Source organism: Microcaecilia unicolor, chromosome 1 (genome assembly GCF_901765095.1).
Source record: "Microcaecilia unicolor chromosome 1, aMicUni1.1, whole genome shotgun sequence".
Lineage (NCBI taxonomy): Eukaryota > Metazoa > Chordata > Amphibia > Gymnophiona > Siphonopidae > Microcaecilia > Microcaecilia unicolor.
Genome location: NC_044031.1, coordinates 117,167,538 through 117,185,792, shown reverse-complemented (window position 1 = coordinate 117,185,792; position 18,255 = coordinate 117,167,538). Strand labels below are relative to the sequence as shown.

At 44.3% G+C, this 18,255-nt stretch overlaps 1 protein-coding gene across 1 annotated transcript in view; it reads left to right on the top strand.

Moving 5' to 3' along the window:
• The window catches only part of SLC39A12 (solute carrier family 39 member 12), a 96,738-nt gene extending 86,130 nt beyond the window's left edge, over positions 1-10,608 (top strand). Inside the window, exon 13 of the mRNA XM_030202167.1 lies at positions 10,468-10,608. Within this exon, the coding sequence (XP_030058027.1) occupies positions 10,468-10,608 (141 nt within the window). The remainder of the gene's footprint in view (positions 1-10,467) is intronic.
• The last annotated feature ends 7,647 nt before the right edge of the window (positions 10,609-18,255 follow it).

Genomic DNA, 18,255 nt, shown 5'->3' with positions numbered 1-18,255 from the left:
AGCCAACTGGGCTCATTTTCGAAAGAGAAAGGCGTCCAAAAAACGACACAAAAGGCACATAGGCGTCCCTGTGAAAGAAGGTCATCCAAATCCAATAATTGAATCAGGGCCATAAAGACATCCTCATCACGAGGACGCCCATCTATGGACGTACCCACAGGGGGCATGTTAGAGGTGTGTTATGGGCGGCGTTACGAAATGGGCGCCTCCAACGTACAACAGATAGTGAAATGGTTTTGTATGGGCAGGAACCAGATCCGCCGGAACCTGTGCCTCAGGGACTCGAAGTCCCTCCGAATGCCAATTCTTCTGCAAGATACAAGTTTGTATACCAGGAATCAGGGGATGGCCCTTTTTGCCTTCAGCACACAAATTCATTTGGAAGTGAAATTGGAGAGACACGCAACACCGATTGTGTGTGTGTGTGTGTGGTGGGGGGGGGGGGGGGCATTAGATTGGGACAGGTGATGTCATTGAGGTGAACATGAAGACAGAGAACACCGTTTGTGTGCACTATTATAGGGATGTGGGAATGTTTTTCCTTTCTTGTGCTGTACATTGATTCTATTAATGAATGTTCATGTGCACATATCACTGATTACCCTTGAATGCAGACTACAGTTAGTGCTTACATTGCTGAGGGAGCTCTTATATGTGTTGCTACAGGAGGGGGACCTAACAGCCAAGTGCTGGGGAGGGGGGCATTTCCAAACAGTTACCTTTCCAGTGTGTCCCTAATTAGAGTCCATGCTCTAATAGAGATTGTCCTTGGTAGCAGGTGATGGTGGTGCATGAATAGGCACCTTCTGTGCCTCAGGCAAAGGTGCACTAGGCACAGACTTTCAGCATTGCTGAAGTTGGGTTCTCTTCTCAGAGACATTTCTCAGCGAACAAACATTGTAAAACGTGCATCACCTTATATGGCCGTCCATGCGTGATGGACGTCGTTACATGCACAGCTCCATATATGGATGTCCATCCCATATATGGATGAGTCAGCATGTGGACGTCCTGACTCATATATTATGGGTCGGCACGTGGAAGACCATCACTCATGGACGTCCATCATGTGCATGGACCATCATCACATGTGCGGGGCCTTATATGGATGATTACGTGTTCACACGTGTGGAGCCTTCCTTATATGGATCATTATCAAGTGTGCGAACCTCTTTATATATACAATAAAATATGAATGTTCCTTATATTTCTAGTATCTGGATGTTCCGCAAGTACAGTGAATGTAGTTGCGGAACATGCAGGTACGGGAAATATAAGGAACATTCATAGTGCAAAGTACAGTACAAAGGACGTGTTTCTTGTAGAAGGATGGCAGTTCTGTAAGATGGATATCCTTCTGCAGTTCTGCGAGAAACACGCCCTTTTCACTACACTTTGGGCATCTCTGGTTTGGACGTTTCGCACTGCGATTTTCGAATGTCTAAGGACGTCCATACTATTTTTCAATTATACCTACCTGATTTTGGATGACTTCATGAGGACGTCCTAATTCAGACTTGGACTTCCTTTCGAAAATGCCCCTCATTATTTTAGAAGATTTAGGGAGGAAATTCATCAAGGTTGGGTAAAACATCATCTTTTATCACACCATAATGTACCATTGGATTCAGCAATCTGCAGGATCCCAGTACCAAACAGCATTATTTCTATAGCCCAGGAGCATTGGGCTGCAAAGCCATGGGCCAATGCTCCCAGGCCGATAGAGCAGGGTCCCTCCTGGCTTCTAGGACTCCCAATTCCCCAACTTAGACCCTCAGGCACAAGACCCCCCCCCCCCCACACACACACACACAAGTACAAGCCTCCCCTCCTCAACTCTAAGGTAGCCCTCTTCACCCAAAGGGTTACATTATTATCATTGGTGGTCCAAGGGGTTGTTGGGGGTCTTCAGGGGTTCAGAGGGTCTTTGGGTAGGAGTTAAACCCAGTCACTCCTGCCCAGTCCAGTGTTGGCTTCAAAATGACACCCCTAGTGGTAGTCTCATGCAACTACTGCTAGGGGGTCATTTCCATATAAGGAAATATTTCATTGTATGGAAATAATTTTCAAGCTGTCGTCGGACAGGACAGAAGCAACTGGGCATAGTCCCTACCTGAAGATCCCCTAGACCCCACGAAGATTAATCCATGAAGATTAATCAGTATTAAAAATTATAATTGAAATTTAGTCCTAATTTGTAGGGATGGGCAACTTTAAAATGTCCATGTTGTTTCATTTTCCATGTCATTTGCAGCATTGATCATTTCATTTTGTTTTTGTTAGTCTTCATTTTTGTTGCAGGGGTAATGTCATTTAGAGTATATGCTCTTTCACAACAGTGTGCCCTCTTTGCATAAAGAGTACCCTCTTTACAAACAGTGTGCACTATTATCAGCTAATTAAAAAAAAACCCGAAATGTGTTTTTGCTGCTCGTTTTCAAATGACAGTCCATCCCTAGCAATTTGTATCTGTAGGTAGAATTGTTTTTTCCCTGTTTTTGTTTATCACTTCACAGTTCTCCATATTAAATTTCATCTGCCATTTAGATGCCCAGCCTCCTAGTTTCATTTTCAATTTGTTTATTGAGTTTCAATTATCAGAACAAAAATACATTGCTCCTAAACATCTTGATCTGAGCAAGAAACTCATCTACCCCTACCTAGAACACAAGAAAGCTAGCTAAATGAAAGCATTATTAACTCTACTATAGTCCATTCCTTATCTTGTCATGAGTGACTTGCAACATGGTTGTTTGTTGTCCTTCCTGCTAACCTAGAAATCCCCCCTCCCTATCCCCTCCCCCCTCCCTCTTTTACCTCCACCCCTACCCACCCCCTCCCAGGGAAGGTCTCTCCGGGAATTCTTCTCTCATGTTCCAGTAACCGGTTTACATATTCAAGATGCGCCCTCTGCCTCTTGAGGGAATGGTCTGCCAAAATGGCGTCCAGATTGTGTGAAAGTCTTTCTCCGTAAAGTTCCGGTCCCCTTCACCGTCTGCCATTTTCTTTTCGAATCTCATATATTCTATCATCAGGCAACGCCACTGCTGTAATGTTGGCACTTTGTTTGTAATCCATTCAGTGAGAATCAGCTTTTTCCCTACCAGTGTAGCCCTATGGGAAAAGCTCTTGAAGCCCCTGGGGACAGGACGCACTAATCTCTGCCGCCCAAACAAAGTCTGGGGTCCACTCTTCCAGGTTGCCCCCCACATCTTTGATGTTGATTGTATGAGGGAATTCCAGAATCTTTGAATCCCAGGGCATATCCAGAACATGTGTCCAAGTGTCGCTCCCTCTGCTCCACATTTGGGGCAAGCACCATCTGGGGAAATTCCCATATGGAATGCCCGTCTTGGGGGGATGTGTGTTCTCATTATTAATCTGTATTCCATTTCACTGTACGTGACCATTTTGGATGAATTGTGTATCCTGTATATAAACTCCTGTATATCTCTTGAAGTCAGGTTTGTGCCCAATTCTTTGTTCCAATTTTTTGATAATGTCTCATAATCAGGCTCCGCCACCATATCTCTTAGGTGTCGGTGGTGCATTGTCAGAGATACTCTGTCCTGAGATTGCAGGGAATAGGCTGACGATAATTCTTCCTGTACGTCCTCCGTAAGGCACTCCCATGGTAGACTTTTAATATAATGTCTCAGCTGCCAGTAGTGGAAACGATCCATCGATTGGAGGGAAAATTGTGCCTGCAAGTCTTCAAATGATCTCGGTTGCCCGTCTGCCTCCTAGTTTCATAAGATCCTTTTAGAAATCCTCACAATCCTCTGCTGTTTTCAATAATTTTGTGTGATCCACAGATTTGACCACCTCACTCATCACCCCTCTCTGCAGTTCCAGTGCAATCCCTTGGGGCACTTCACTAATGACCCTTTTCCATATGGATAACTGATATTTAATCATACTCTCTGTTTCCGGTCTTTCAGTCGGTTTACAGTCCTCCTAAGTGCATTGTCTCCTGTCCCATGACTCTTTAATTTCCTAAGAAGTTTTTCATGAGGGATTTTGTCAGATGCCTTCTGAAAATCCAAATACACTATAAGTCAACCAGCTCACCCTTATTCACTTGTTTACTTCTTCATCCTCTATCTAATCCCCTCATTCATTTTCATCCTTCTTTAATCATAACCCATTGTCTCTCCAGGGCCGCCGAGAGGGGGGGACAGGGGGGACAAAATTCCCCGGGCCCGGGCCTCCAGGGGGGCCCGGCGCCTGAAGTCCCACCCGCCCTCCGTCGTCAGGAGCAGTCGCACAGGGCCTCGCGCCTCCAGGGGCCCCGCGGCACTTCCTGTCGCTCCCTGCCACATCGTTAGCGTCTCAGCTTCTTTCCAAGTTCCAGCCGCCCTGCATTTAAAAAGTTGCAGCGGCGGCGAAAACGCAGGCTCGTCTCTCCTTTAAGCCCTTCCCCTTCTCTCTTAGCGTGCACTGATGTAATTTCCGGCTTCCGCGAAGGCGGCACAGTGCACGCTGAGAGAGAAGGGGAAGGGCTTAAAGGAGAGACGAGCCTGCGTTTTCGCCGCCGCTGCAACTTTTTAAATGCAGGGCGGCTGTAAGGAGAGGAGGGCTGTGGTGGAAAACTGATGGCACAGCTGGGGCTGGGAACTGAAACTCGGAGGGGGGGGGGTGAAAAGGGGGGGGGTAAGTTGGGGCCTGGGGCGAGTCATTGGACATGAAGGGGAAGGGAGGACAGGGAGCAAAGGGGATGGGTAGGGAGGGCAGGGGAGAGAGGATAGTTGCTATGGATGATGGGGAGGGTAGGAGAAATGCTGGACATGGATGGAAGTGAGGGAAGACAGGAAGGAGATGCACATGGATGGAGGGGAGAGAGAGGAGAGGGCAGGGGACAGAGGAAAATCACTGGATGTGAATGAGAGGGGAGGATGGGGCAAAGGAGAATCACTGGACATAGATGGGAGGGGAGGGCAGAGGAGAATTGCTGGACATGGATGGGAGAGAGGGAAGACAGGAAGGAGATGCACATGGATGGAGGAGAGGGCAGGGGACAGAGGAAAATCACTGGATGTGAATGAGAGGGGAAGATGGGGCAAAGGAGAATCACTGGACATAGATGGGAGGGGAGGGCAGAGGAGAATTGCTGGACATGGATGGGAGAGAGGGAAGACAGGAAGGAGATGCACATGGATGGAGGGGAGAGGAGAAATTCTGGCTACAGATGGAGGAGAGGGGAGAGTTGAAATGCTGGATATAGATGGAGGGCAGGGAAGAGAGGACATGAGACGAACATGGATGGCGGGGAGGAGAGACAGAATAAATGCTGGACATGGATGGAGGAGAGAGAGGAAGGAGATGCATCCTGATGGAGATGAGGGAAAGGGAAAAGAGGAGAAAAACTGCACATGACTGGAGAAAATAGGCAAAAGCTGGATCCACTCTATACCTCTTCCAGTCAAGTCCGCGGAGGACCCAGCTTTTACCTATGGATGTAGGGCAAGAAATGAAGAAGAAAGGAGGAAAGTAAAGAAATAAATGGAAAGGAAACTCTGAAAGTGGAGTTAAGGGAGCAGAAAGAGAGCAGCAGAATCAGAGACTGGGACCAACATGATCTGAAAAACAGTCACAAGACAACAAAGGTAGAAAAAAATCATTTTATTTCACTTTAATGTTTGGAATATGTCCAATTTGAGAATTTACATCTGCTGTCTTATTTGCAATGTATAGCAATGTTCTGTTTTTCTGGTATTGTGCTGCATGCAGAATCTGTATGCTAATTTGTTTTTTGTCATTTTGGGTATACTGGAGCGGGGCTGGATGGGGTGGGTGGGCCCCAGCGAACTGGTCTGCACAGCTCCTTACAGTTGCTAAGACTGGCCCTGTCCGTCGTTGACTGTCTGCCACTGGGCCGGGCCCCCTGCATTGAAATCACAGCGCCTCTCACCTCTATGTGAAAGCACTGCAGGCAGCAGCAGATCGCCTCCCTTCGGGCTTCCTTCCCTCTCTGTGTCCCGCTCTCACGGAAGTTATGTCAGAAGAGAGCGGGACACAGGGAGGGAAGGAGGCCCGAAGGAGGGAGGCGATCTGCTGCTGCCTGCAGCGCTTTCACATGGAGGTGAGAGGCGCTGTGATTTCAATGCAGGGGCTCGGCCCGGTGGAGGGGGAGTGGCGGCGACCTCAGGGGGGGGGGCCCGGGTATGGCCTTGTCCCGGGCCTGGCCCAGTCTCTCGGCGGCCCTGTGTCTCTCCAGTCCCCTCACACATTTCCTGCACCCTCACCAATCTCCAGTCTTACAACTCACACCTCCTCCAATCTATTCATTCTTCAGGCCCCTACCCTTGCACCCCCATTTTGGACATTCCCTCCATCACTTTATCTCTTCATATGTATTCAAGGAATGACATCTGGGTCCCAGGCAGGAGGGAGAGAGGATGTGGCCTGATGCCTTGAACTACTGCTGATCTCCAAGCCCTTAATTGGAGTGAAAACATCATGCAGGGGAGGGGTGAAAACAGAGCAAAAAGACTATCATTGCTGCAGCCACCAGCTGCCACAATTACGTATTCAGCCTGATACAGCATAACTTCCTCTGGAGGAGGAAGACGTGGTCTCCTTCTTAAACTTCTAATCTTATACTTCCCTCCAATTCTTGAGGATCTATTGCTAGTGGGTTGTGTTCCCAGAACAGACCACCCCTTTATTAGCTTGACTGGCATTACTGTGGAACAGAATTTCCTTCTGCCACTGCACAGGAAGGCATTTGGGGGGGAGGGGAGGTAATTATATAAATACGGTACAAACATTTATGTGGCAAATATCACATAAATGATTAGAATACCAGGATATATGTATTCACTAGTAATAGAGGCCCGTTTCGTAGAGGAATGAAATGGGCGCTAGCAAGGTTTCATGCCCCCCCTCCCTACCTCCCTCTCTCCCTCCCTCTTTCCCTGTCTGTCGTCCGAGTTCCAGCACCCCTCCCATCCTCTCTCCGTCTCCTCCGAGTTCCAGGCCCACCTCCCCTTCGAGTTGCAGGACCCCCTCCCCTGCCCTTTGATTTCCATGGCCCCCTCCCCCTCAAGTTGGAGGCCCCCCTCCCCATCAAGTTGCTTAATGCCCCTCCCCTCTGGGTTCCACGCCCCCCTCTCCTCCGAATTCAACGCCCCCGCGCCTCCCTCCCTCGAAGTGCAAGCAGGACCTGTCCTCCGGCAGCCTCTCGCCTTCCTGTGTGCTGGCTCTGATTTTAAAATTGATACCTCGGGGTCTGGCGTCAGTATTGAAGGCAAGCGGCGCTACAGACTGCCTTCCCATCTGTCTGAGCTCTGCCTCTGGTCCCGCCCTCATTTCCTGTTTCCGGAAGGGTGGGACCAGAGGCAGAGCTCAGACAGGTGGGAAGGCAGTGTGAAGCGCCGCTCGCCTTCAATGCTGACGCCAGACCCCGAGGTAACAATTTTTAAATTAGAGCCAGCACGCAGGAAGGTGAGGGGCTGCTGGAGGACAGGTCCTGCTTGCACTTCGAGGGAGGGAGGCAGGGGGGCATTGAACTCGGAGGAGAGGGGGGGCATGGAACTCGGAGGGGAGTGGAAGGAGGGAGGGGGGTGTCCTGCAACTTGAAGGGGAGGGGGCGTCCTGCAACTCGAAAGGGAGGACAGGGGGGAGGGGGAGGGGCGATTGTTTACTCACCTCCGGTGCCTGCTGCTGGGTTCCCTTCCCTCTCACTTCCCATTGGTCCGCCCTGTGACGTCATCCCCAGGGTGGACCAATAGGAACTGTGTTACAAACCCAGGCAGCCAGACGGAAGTGCAGAGGTCCAAATTATTATCAATGTGTGCACATTTGCATATAAATGCCAAAAATCTGCTTATGTGTTATTTTGTAAATACAGTATGCACATATACACAGTGCAAATTTTACAGATGGGCATATACATGGTGGAGTCTGGGCAGAGCATAGGTGGGGCTCACACTTATGCATGTAGCTTAGAGAATAAGTTATGATATGGTGATAAGTGTGTTGTGTGCGACTTATTCTGCCCGATATTTTAAACCATTTAACCAGCCAGGAACTAGGCATGCCATTTTCTCAGTTCAGGCTCTGGAGCTGTGGAATTCACTACCAACTCATTTGCATTTATGTACCTCTTTAGATACATTTAAATCTGATCATAAAACTTTTCTGAGATGCATTCTCAAATAGTTCATGATCAGGACTCTTCTATTTTATTTTGCATCTTCAGGGTAGGCCAATGGAGTCTCTGTGAGTATGGAGGCAAGTGTAGTATACCTTACTTTTTTAACCCCCCCCCCCCCCTTTCCTATTAACAATTGGAGTTCTTCCCTTATCCCTAATGTATGTTGTCCTGTCTGATAGTCGAGCCCTGATATGATTTTTAGTTTATACACCATCTAGATGGTATTTCCTATTAGGCAGGATAGTAAATTTTAATAAAACTTGAAACTTGGGCTGGCTTAAACTTAACTGGCCAGCGCTGAATATCGGCCTGGCTGGTTATGTTTAAACTAACCAAAAATAAACTTGATATTCAATACTGGTCAGTGGAAATGGATTGGCATTGACTATTCGGACTCACACCTAAAGATTTGATGCTGAAATGATATTCGCCTAAGCACATTCTATAAAGTATGCCTGTATCTTAGCTAAGTGTGCTGCCCCCCCCCCCCCCCCCCCCCCGGCCTAGCACTGTGGATGGTTGCCGGTCTCACTGATAGGCTGAGGGATATAGTATACAGGGCAAAAATGATAAAAAAGTGGTGTCTTTGTGCAAATATTTACTATGAAATTTCAGTACATCCAAAATATATACAAATACAGCTGATTCTTACTAACTCTCGGCCCAATATTCAGCAGATACTGCGCCCGGATAAGTGCTGCAGACCAGGGCCATACCCAGATTTTCAGTGACATTATCTGAGTAATGCAGCTCTACAGACCAACCTTGCACTATCCAGACAGCACAGGGCACTCTACGGCCAGATCCATGAGCTACCCAGAGACCAGCAATATTCAGCACCAGTATCTAGATAACTGTTTGCATAATTTAGGACAGCAGAAGCTGCCCTAAGTTATCCATTTGCTCATCAGGGTAACAGAATTGAATATCACCATTTTTCAGGAAACTCCCAGCTCTGCCCAATGTACCTGGATATTTGGCAGTGGGAGATACCCAGATATTGGCACAGAAATATTGGAGATATAATGTGACACAGCATTTAAAACAAACACTGACACTGCGACTGATTATCAAACTGACAGTATTCAAAAACTTGTATTAATGCTGTTCTACTCTACTTCTACCGTTTCCTCATTGGAGTGATGAAAGAAGCAGAGCTTTTACTATTATATGTTACTATAGCGCTACAAGACGTACATAGCGCTGTACACCGAACATGTAAGAGACAGTCCTTGCTTGACAGAGCTTACAGTCTAATCAAGACAGATAAACAGGACAAATAAGGGATAAGGGAATTACAAGATGGGAGTGATAAAACAGACTTGAGTACTGAACAAGTGAATATGGGGTTAGGAATTAAAACCAGCCTCAAAAAGGTGGGCTCTTAGCTTAGATTTGAAGATGGCCAGAGATGGAGCTTGATCTACTGATTCAGGAAGTCTATTCCAGGCATATGGTGCAGCAAGATAAAAGGAACAGAATCTGGAGCTGGTACTATAGGAGAAGGGTACAGATTAAGAGATAGTTACCTGATGAACGGAGTTCCCAGGGAGGAGTGTAGGGAAGAGATAAGAGTGGAGAGGTATAGTGAGAAGCTGAAAGAGTGAATGCACTTTTAAGTCAATAAGAGGAGTTTGAACTGTATGCAGAAATGGTTAGGGAGCCAATGAAGTGACTTGAGGAGAAGGCTAATATGAGCATAGTGACACTGGCATAGTATAAGTCGTGCAGCGGAATTTTGAACAAATTGAAGGGGACAGAGATGGCTTAATGGGAGACCTGTAAGATGATCTTGGGCAAGTCACTTAACCCTCCATTGCCTCAGGTACAAACTTAGATTGTGAGCCCTCCTGGGACAGAAAAATATCCAGAGTAACTGAATGTAACTCACCTTGAGCTACTACTGAAAAAGGTGTGAGCAAAATCTAAATAAATAAATTAACTTCCAGTAGTCTAAGCAAGAAGTGATACGAGTGTGGATAAAAAGCTAGCCACAGATGGCCTGATTTAATCCAATAAAAGAGTATCCCTTCCAACTTGCTTTCTGAGCTTTACTTCTGCTATCCTTTGAAAACTGATTCTACCAAAAAAATAAAATAATAATTATGAGAGGCTGCTGTTTGAGTGATTAATTCCTACTTATGTATGCAAAGTATGTACTGTACAGATTTCAAAATATTCAAAATATTGAAGGATTCAGGGTATCATCTTTCCCTTAAAAATCTTTCCTTTCTTTTATACGTGCCTTCTGAGATGATTGTGGCCATTTAATAATGAATCATAACTGTTGTTTTCATTTCTTTTTCTAGCTTCCGGAAATGATTCACATTCAGACAAAACGACCCTGGCTGATGTTTCTTCTACAAAACCTTGGATTGCTGTTAGGCTGGCTTTGCCTTTTACTTCTGGCTATATATGAACACAAAATTAAAGTACCAAATTTATACTGAATTTTCCAAAGGCCTGCCCTGCATGTTTATCCTGCTGATTCTTCTTGGACGTGGAGCTGAATGGATTGGAAGCACTGAAACTTTTGAAATATATTAAGGCAGGGCTCTTCTCATCAAAGTTTACTACATCTGTTAGGCATGTAATGATCTGCTTGGCTTATGAAATAGTAATATTAGTTCTGATGAGCAAAGCCTTTTTATTTTCCATACTACTATTGTAAATAACAGAGTACAGCTTTTATCACATCTTAGTTGAGCTCATCAAACTACAGGTGCAAAATTATGGGGCCTTTTGACTTAGCAAACAATTAGCAGCTTCTGAAAGATCTATTCAACAGCATTTTGGAAGTATTTTTCTCAGCATTCTCTATTAGAAGCTGTGCTGTAAATCACTATTGAACTATTGAAGCATTAGAACAGGATGATCAGCAGTATCTTTTGACAGAATCAGTTTTCAAAGGATAGCAAAAGTAAAGCTCAGAAAACAAGTTGGAAGTGATACCCTTTTATTGGATTTAATCAGAATAAGATCTAATGCCTTTTTTTTGCCACTGTTTTTCAGTGCAAACCATACCAGGGAAAATAAAGTAAATGTAATAAATCATGACTAAATTATGAAGCATTACCTAGTGATGATATTTCAAATAGTTTAACAGGATTGGAGTTAGCTTGTCCAACCTCTTGTAAAAAGTTCCCTTTACTGGCTGTCTGTATTTAACCCTCCTGAATTGTCAGGGTGGGCAGATTTAGCTGGATAAAAAAGGGACAGTTCCAGGTACATTCCAGGGGTAGGCCTATGATAAAACCAGCTACAGTTGTTTTTCAGCGCTAACAGGCTAAGTTTAGGAAGGTAATGCAAGTCGCACAAATAGCTCTCCTAAATTTAGCCAGTAGAATTTTGTCCAACTAGATTTTCAGTTAGATTCAGCAAAATATTTTCATAAAGGAAACTGGCTAAACTTAACAAACTTAAGGCTCTGTTTACTATGGTGTGCTAGCATTTTTAGTGCGTGCACAAAACCAGGGTGCGCTGTGTAGGTGCCCATAGGAATAATGTGGGCGCCTACACAGTTTGTGCATGCTAAAAGTACTAATGCACCTCTAGTGCGGCTTAGTAAACAGGGCCCTTAAACTTAAATATTATCTCAACCAATGCCATACCAAGGACGGTGAGAGAGGTGTGGCTACACGGGGCACAAATATGAAGAACCACAAAATTGCTTCCAGCCCACCGTCTCCTCTCATTGGTGGTGCTGATGCGAACAGGGCAGAGTGGGTGAGTTGCACAGAGCACTGCTTTAGCTCAGTATCATCTTGCACTCAATAAATCTTTGAAAGCTGAACCCTTATTGCATTCACCCAAGTAAAATACAATAGACCTGCATAAGTACTTCCATGATTACTTTCATTTGGCAAGTATATTCTTATGCACTTTCCAAAGCATAGATATGTCCAGCTGTAATGAACACTGCTGTAGTTCAGGATGATGGGACTACAGTTGAAAGAGATTAACTATATGCCCTATATCTGCTCTCACTCCATAAAATGCATTTTCAGGCAGAATTTGATTACAACAGAATCCGGTTCTTGATTCATTCAGTCTTATTACTCAGCAGCAGAACAGGAAAGGAGATTCCAGGACAACCGTGGAGCCATCTTGACAGCTGACTGCTGACATTTTAATGAACTCCACAATTATGTGTTTCAAATCCCTTCACCTGAGTATATCATGAGAATTGCATCTTTCACGTCAAGATCCAATGAGATTAGGCTGCGATTCAGGAACTGAATTTAAAAGATAAACTTACAATCTGGGCGTCATTTTGAAAAGCATTCAAAAGCCTGAAATAATGCCATGCAGAGAAGACTACAGTTTATATCACTGCTGGTAGAAGAATACGCTGCCAAATGTTGTACCTAGTGGCGTCTTCTCTTGGAAATAGGATCATGATGTCGGAAAGGCACAGATTTTATAGCTGAGGATAGTGATGGTCTATTCAGATCAGTCTTCCATACATTACCTGCTGTAAAATTCCCATCATCGCAATGCACTGTAATTTTCAGTCACAACAGCCCATAAGTGGATATAGCAGCATGCAACATTGTCATCCCTCTGTAAGAATAAGGCCTTGGCTTTAGTGTAATGCTCCAACATTTACAATTCTAATTCAATTTAATAAACAGCACAACTGTAGTATACCCATAGTTGTTAATTATAATGTCTAAGATACAACTGTAGACATCTAAGACTGTATTTTAAAGTATGTGCTAACATTCCAAGTTAATACATTTCTAAATGTAAACATTTACAGTTTAGTTATGTCCTGTTCTTTCTTTCTGTACTATGCCAGAGACTGGCAGTCTAATAAAGAAATGAAGGCCTGTGAACCCTTTCAGTAAGGTCTGGGCTCCTCCCTTATTGTGGGCTGTAAGCATTTCTGAGTGGACAGAAACATTTCCTATAGTGCTTCCTCTAGAGGTGGCCACAGTAGCACAGATCTGTGTGGGTCAGTGCAGCTCAAAAATATTCAAGTCAGAGGGCTTGGAACTGACAGACAAAGTCTTTCTGTGTGGGTCAGTGCAGCTCAAGTGGAGGAGTGGCCAAGTGGTTAGGGTGGTGGACTTTGGTCCTGAGGAACTGAGTTCGATTCCCACTTCAGGCACAGGCAGTTCCTTGTGACTCTGGGCAAGTCACTTAACCCTCCATTGCCCCATGTAAGCCGCATTGAGCCTGCCATGAGTGGGAAAGCGCGGGGTACAAATGTAATAAAAATAAAACCCTCCATCGCCCCTGGTACAAAATAAGTACCTGAATATATGTAAACTGCTTTGAATGTAGTTGCAAAAACCTCAGAAAGGTGGTATATCAAGTCCCATTTCCGTTTCCCTTCCCTTTCTCTTTAGAATGTGAAAGGAGCAGAAGGAAATTAGCCCCTGTCTTTGAGTCCTCAGAGAGCCACAGTAAAGTATGTGGAGGGCTGCCAAGAGACAGAGCCGGGCATAGAAACATGACAGCAGATAAAGGCCATATGATCCATCTAGTCTGCCCATCCTCTGTAACCCCTAATGCTTCCTGTTCCTAAGCGATCCCACATGCTTATCCCATGCCTTTTTAAATTCTGGAACAGTCCTCGACTCCACCACCTCCACCGGGAGGCCATTCCACGCCTTCACCACCCTTTCTGTGAAATAATACTTCCTTAGGTTACTCCTAAGCCTATTCCCTCTTATCTTTGTCATATGCCCCCTCATTCCAGAGCTCTCCTTCATTTGAAAAAGGCTCTCTTCCTGTACATAAATTCCCTTGAAATATTTAAACATCTCTATCATGTCTCCTCTCTCCCAGCGTATACATGTTGAGGTTCATAAGCCTGTCGTCCCTATAATTTTTGCATTCAAAAACCACCCCCTCCTCGGGCCACAGCCACCGCCCCCCACCCTCCTTACCTTCCTGCATCTGCTCCTCCCTTGGTCTGTCACTCTCCTGTTCCTGTGTGCTGGATCCCAGGTTATCGTGTTAACGCATGGTCATTAATTCAAAAAATAGAAAAAGTGGCCATTTTACCTATCTGGTGAAAATGGCCTTAGTGCACAAGAATGACCTGCGTAAGAGCGTGCTAAGGCCACTTTTTACCACAGTCTGGTAAAAGGGCCCCTTAGTTTACAATTAAGGAGCAATGACTAGGTCCAGGCACCTGAGCTGCTTTTCGGGTTTGGTCCCCTTAGACTCTCGGATCCTAGAAGTTTGGCAGGCTTATATAATTTCTTCTGTTTGAAAAAGAAAAGTGCTCCTAGACACACACAGTTATCAGCAGCAGAATCTTCTGGGTTTTCTATAAATATACTTTGGGGGTCTTATTATAGAATGGCCTCTTAGGGTACTGCATTTATTTTGTATTATATTACCCATGCAGGAAAGAAAAAAAGAATAGAAAAGAAAGAAAATTGTTGTGTTCCCAATATTGCTAGTCATTATTTCCTGTTGCTAGATAAGTTCAGCTCATACATTTCTTTAGCTTATTCTAACAAAACACATAGCTTTCTATTCAAGGAACCATTCAGTAGCTCATACACAAATTAGGTGTCATTAAAGCAAAGAATGTAGGCAGCTAGCCAAGGTAAGGAGCTGTACCATGCCTAGCGGTAAGTTTTCAGAAGTGAGTACTGGCACTGTATATCTAAATATACACACACAGGAGTGGGTGCACACTGTTCCCTCTAAACTGAGCAGGAGTCCTCCATCTACAGTCCTGACAAGGGGGGGGGAGGGGCGCTGTTTCACTATCATATTTTCAATAGTGAGGGACAGGCGAGCTCTGTAGGATTCTAGCAAACCTGTCTGTCCCTAGTGATTGAAAAAACACAATATTGATACACCATCACCCGCTGGCAGCAATGCAGTTGGAGAATGCCTGCTCAGCTTCGAGGGAACAGTGGTGGGTGGGTGGGGGTATGCAGATATTGCCGTGCATAATAAAAAATCACTTAAATGGTCAGACACTTATGGAGATAATTATATAACTAAGCCACACTGAGCCCGCAAAAAGGTGGGAAAATGTGGGATACAAATGCAATTAAATAAATAAATAAATAAATAACTGGGTGCTTTATCCTGTGTAGGTGCTGGCAGATTTTCAAAAGTATGGACAGACTTCTATTTTAAAACTTACTGCAAGGCATTTATATACTTATATTTCCACCTGATGCTTGGCACATACAGATTTTCTGGGATATTTTAAGCATATCCATCATACCAGAAAACCAAAAGCACGTAATGAACATAACACAACGCTCTAAGATTCCTAATGTGGCTCTGCCATATGAACTTTATCTTACCACAACATCCCATTGTATTTGTTCACACCGGAATTTGTAAATGCCTTTCCGGTACTATGTAAGCCACATTGAGCCTACAAATAGGTGGGAAAATGTGGGATACAAACGTAACAAATAAATAAATAAATATTTTCAAGAGTATGTGTATAAATGCAAACCCCTCACAATCTTGACCCTAAGAACGCCTCTGTTTGGTCTGTGTAAAATCATACTTCTACTAAGCTGCACTAAGAAATGGGCTTAGCACATCCTTACATAGGGCCTCTCCTGTGCACTAAGCCCATTTCTAGCACAGCCAACAAACAGGGCTTTTTCCTATTTGTTTTCTTTCAGGCCATGTGCTAATGTTAACATTAGCATGCATCCATTTTTTTAAAAAGTACTGTGGGACGTTCATCTCCTCCTTAGGTAGCGCTAAAGGCTCCCTTATTATGCCTGTGGTATAACGCAGTAGTGACATCAGTGCGTTAGCTGGTTAGCACATCTCACGCCCTATCTCTTCACCTGACTCGCCCCCTCACAATAAATAAATACTGTGCAGGACTGAAAAACTAATGCGGAACGCTTTAGCATATCCCACGCTGGGCCATTTTTGCTAGGCTATTTGGGTTCAGGAGTACATTAGCACCTAAACACATCTTAGTGCTCATCATACACAAAATTTTATAAGTGCCCATTTTAAGACAATTTTATGGAAGTCTACTCCTGCACCTAAACCACTGCTTTCTCTGTAGAAATGTGTTTTAAAATTGCCCTTCACAGGGGGTAATTTAATAACTGAGTACGAGTAAGTTGTGCATGCGGTTATTGGAGAAATTCCAAAATGAAAGCATGATCATACTTCCATTTTGAAAATGACTTCATATATTTACAGTTCCACTTGCTTTTTGGCATCCATACATTTTCTGGGTCAATGCACATGCATATCCATGTATTTTATAAGGTATGCTCACAAACAAAAAAACAATGCTTAATTCAAGAATAGTGACTAGCAGGAGGAAAAGTCCCCAGCAGTTCATAGCTTGTGAAACAATGACTGCTATCTGGACTCAGGGATCCTTTCACTAAGGAGCACCGAAAAATTGACTTAGCGGTAAGGTCTCACTCATCAACCGGGCAGTAATCGTCAGCGCGTGTACAATGCCGATTACCACCTGGACGTGCGTACAAAATTAAATTACTGCCCGGGTCATGCAGTAGCTGGGCAGTAGTTCCAAATTGGTGTGCATTGGGCACGTAAAGGCACCTACGCATCTTAGTAAAAGGGCCCATCAATTTTCATTCATCAGTCAAAAACCAACTTGAAACCCACTCATTTGAGCCCAAAAATGATTTTCATGCTTTTCAAGTGTTTAGATTTGCGTGTTGGTTCATAAACTGTGTTATTTTCATGAATCATAGAACTCCTTTAATGCCTCTTTCTATCACAATATTTAATATGTTGGAATAAGACAAAAACTTTGCCCTACTAAAAGAACAGTTTCTTCCAAATTCATGTGCTCATAATTTGAGCCCCTTCTGTTTTCATTAAGGAGTGATATAAATATGTATGCTGTTAAAAACCATAACTTTTGTTTACAAATTTCTGTAGAATATATGGTGGGATCTAAAGTCATTCACATTTCAGAGCTAAGCCTTGACCTACAGGCAGACTCCAGCCAACCTTAGTGCTTAGAAAAAAATAGTTTGGAAGCCATAAAATAGGCCAGTGAATGTGTGTGTAAAGTATTTATGGTTATGTTTGGGACTAGCTGTTTATATAAAACACGGGCCAATTCCAAGACAGAGGAACAGGCTTTCTGGCAGTACACCGAGCTTGTTCATTTGTGTGGATCACATCAAAGTCTGTGGGTTTCTGTATGGACCTCCTATTGAATTAAGTGAGAGGTCTGGTCATCATCTTTCTCATGATGTCTGAGAGATACAACCCCCCCCCCCCCCCCCCCCCCCCCCTGTTTTCAGGACATGTTTATAGTTGTAAGGCCTGTTATTTTAATACATTCATAAAAGTTCCAAATACTGTTCCAGTCTCAAGCAACTATGGGACCTTTTTACTAAAGTGAGGGTAATTCATAACAGTGCACCTATTTTAGGGGTCCATATACTAAGCTGTGATTTTAAAAAAATGACCTAAGCATTCCCTTACGTTGGTCTTTCCCACGTATTAAGGCCATTTTTACCGCAGCTTTAAAATGCCAATTTTCTATATTTCTCATTAATGGCCATGCGCTAATTTTGCCATTAGCACATTTCCATTTTTAAAAATTACCCTGTGAGTCCTTACCGCCACCTATTTTGTAGGTGTAAGGGCCTACATGGTACCCTTGTGCTAACCAGTTATTGCATGGTAATGTAGATGTACTAACTGGTTAGTGCAGGAACACCCACTCTCTGCCTATGACACATCCCCTTAAAATATATTTTTAGTGCGCGATTAGCACACACACATTTTGGAGTTACTGCAGGATGCCTGAGTATGTCCCGTAGCACCTCCATTTTTAGTAAAAGGGCTCCTTAGATTTTGGCATCAAGAACATGCATAAATGACCAGAATAGTAGCACTTATGTACACAAATGCCAATATTCCAGTTACACGCTATTCTACAAACTGGTGCCTAAATGCGATGGATGTACTTTGCATGTCGGCGTACACAGGGGTGGCATCCGGGAAAAGCATGGGCATTTACATCCGCTCTCTGGCTGGTGATATGATCACGCCTTCCCCTGTTACATTAATGTTCTCTAAAGCAGGGTCCTCAGGACAGTTAGATTTCCAGGATACCTGCAATGAATTTGCGTAGGATAGATTTG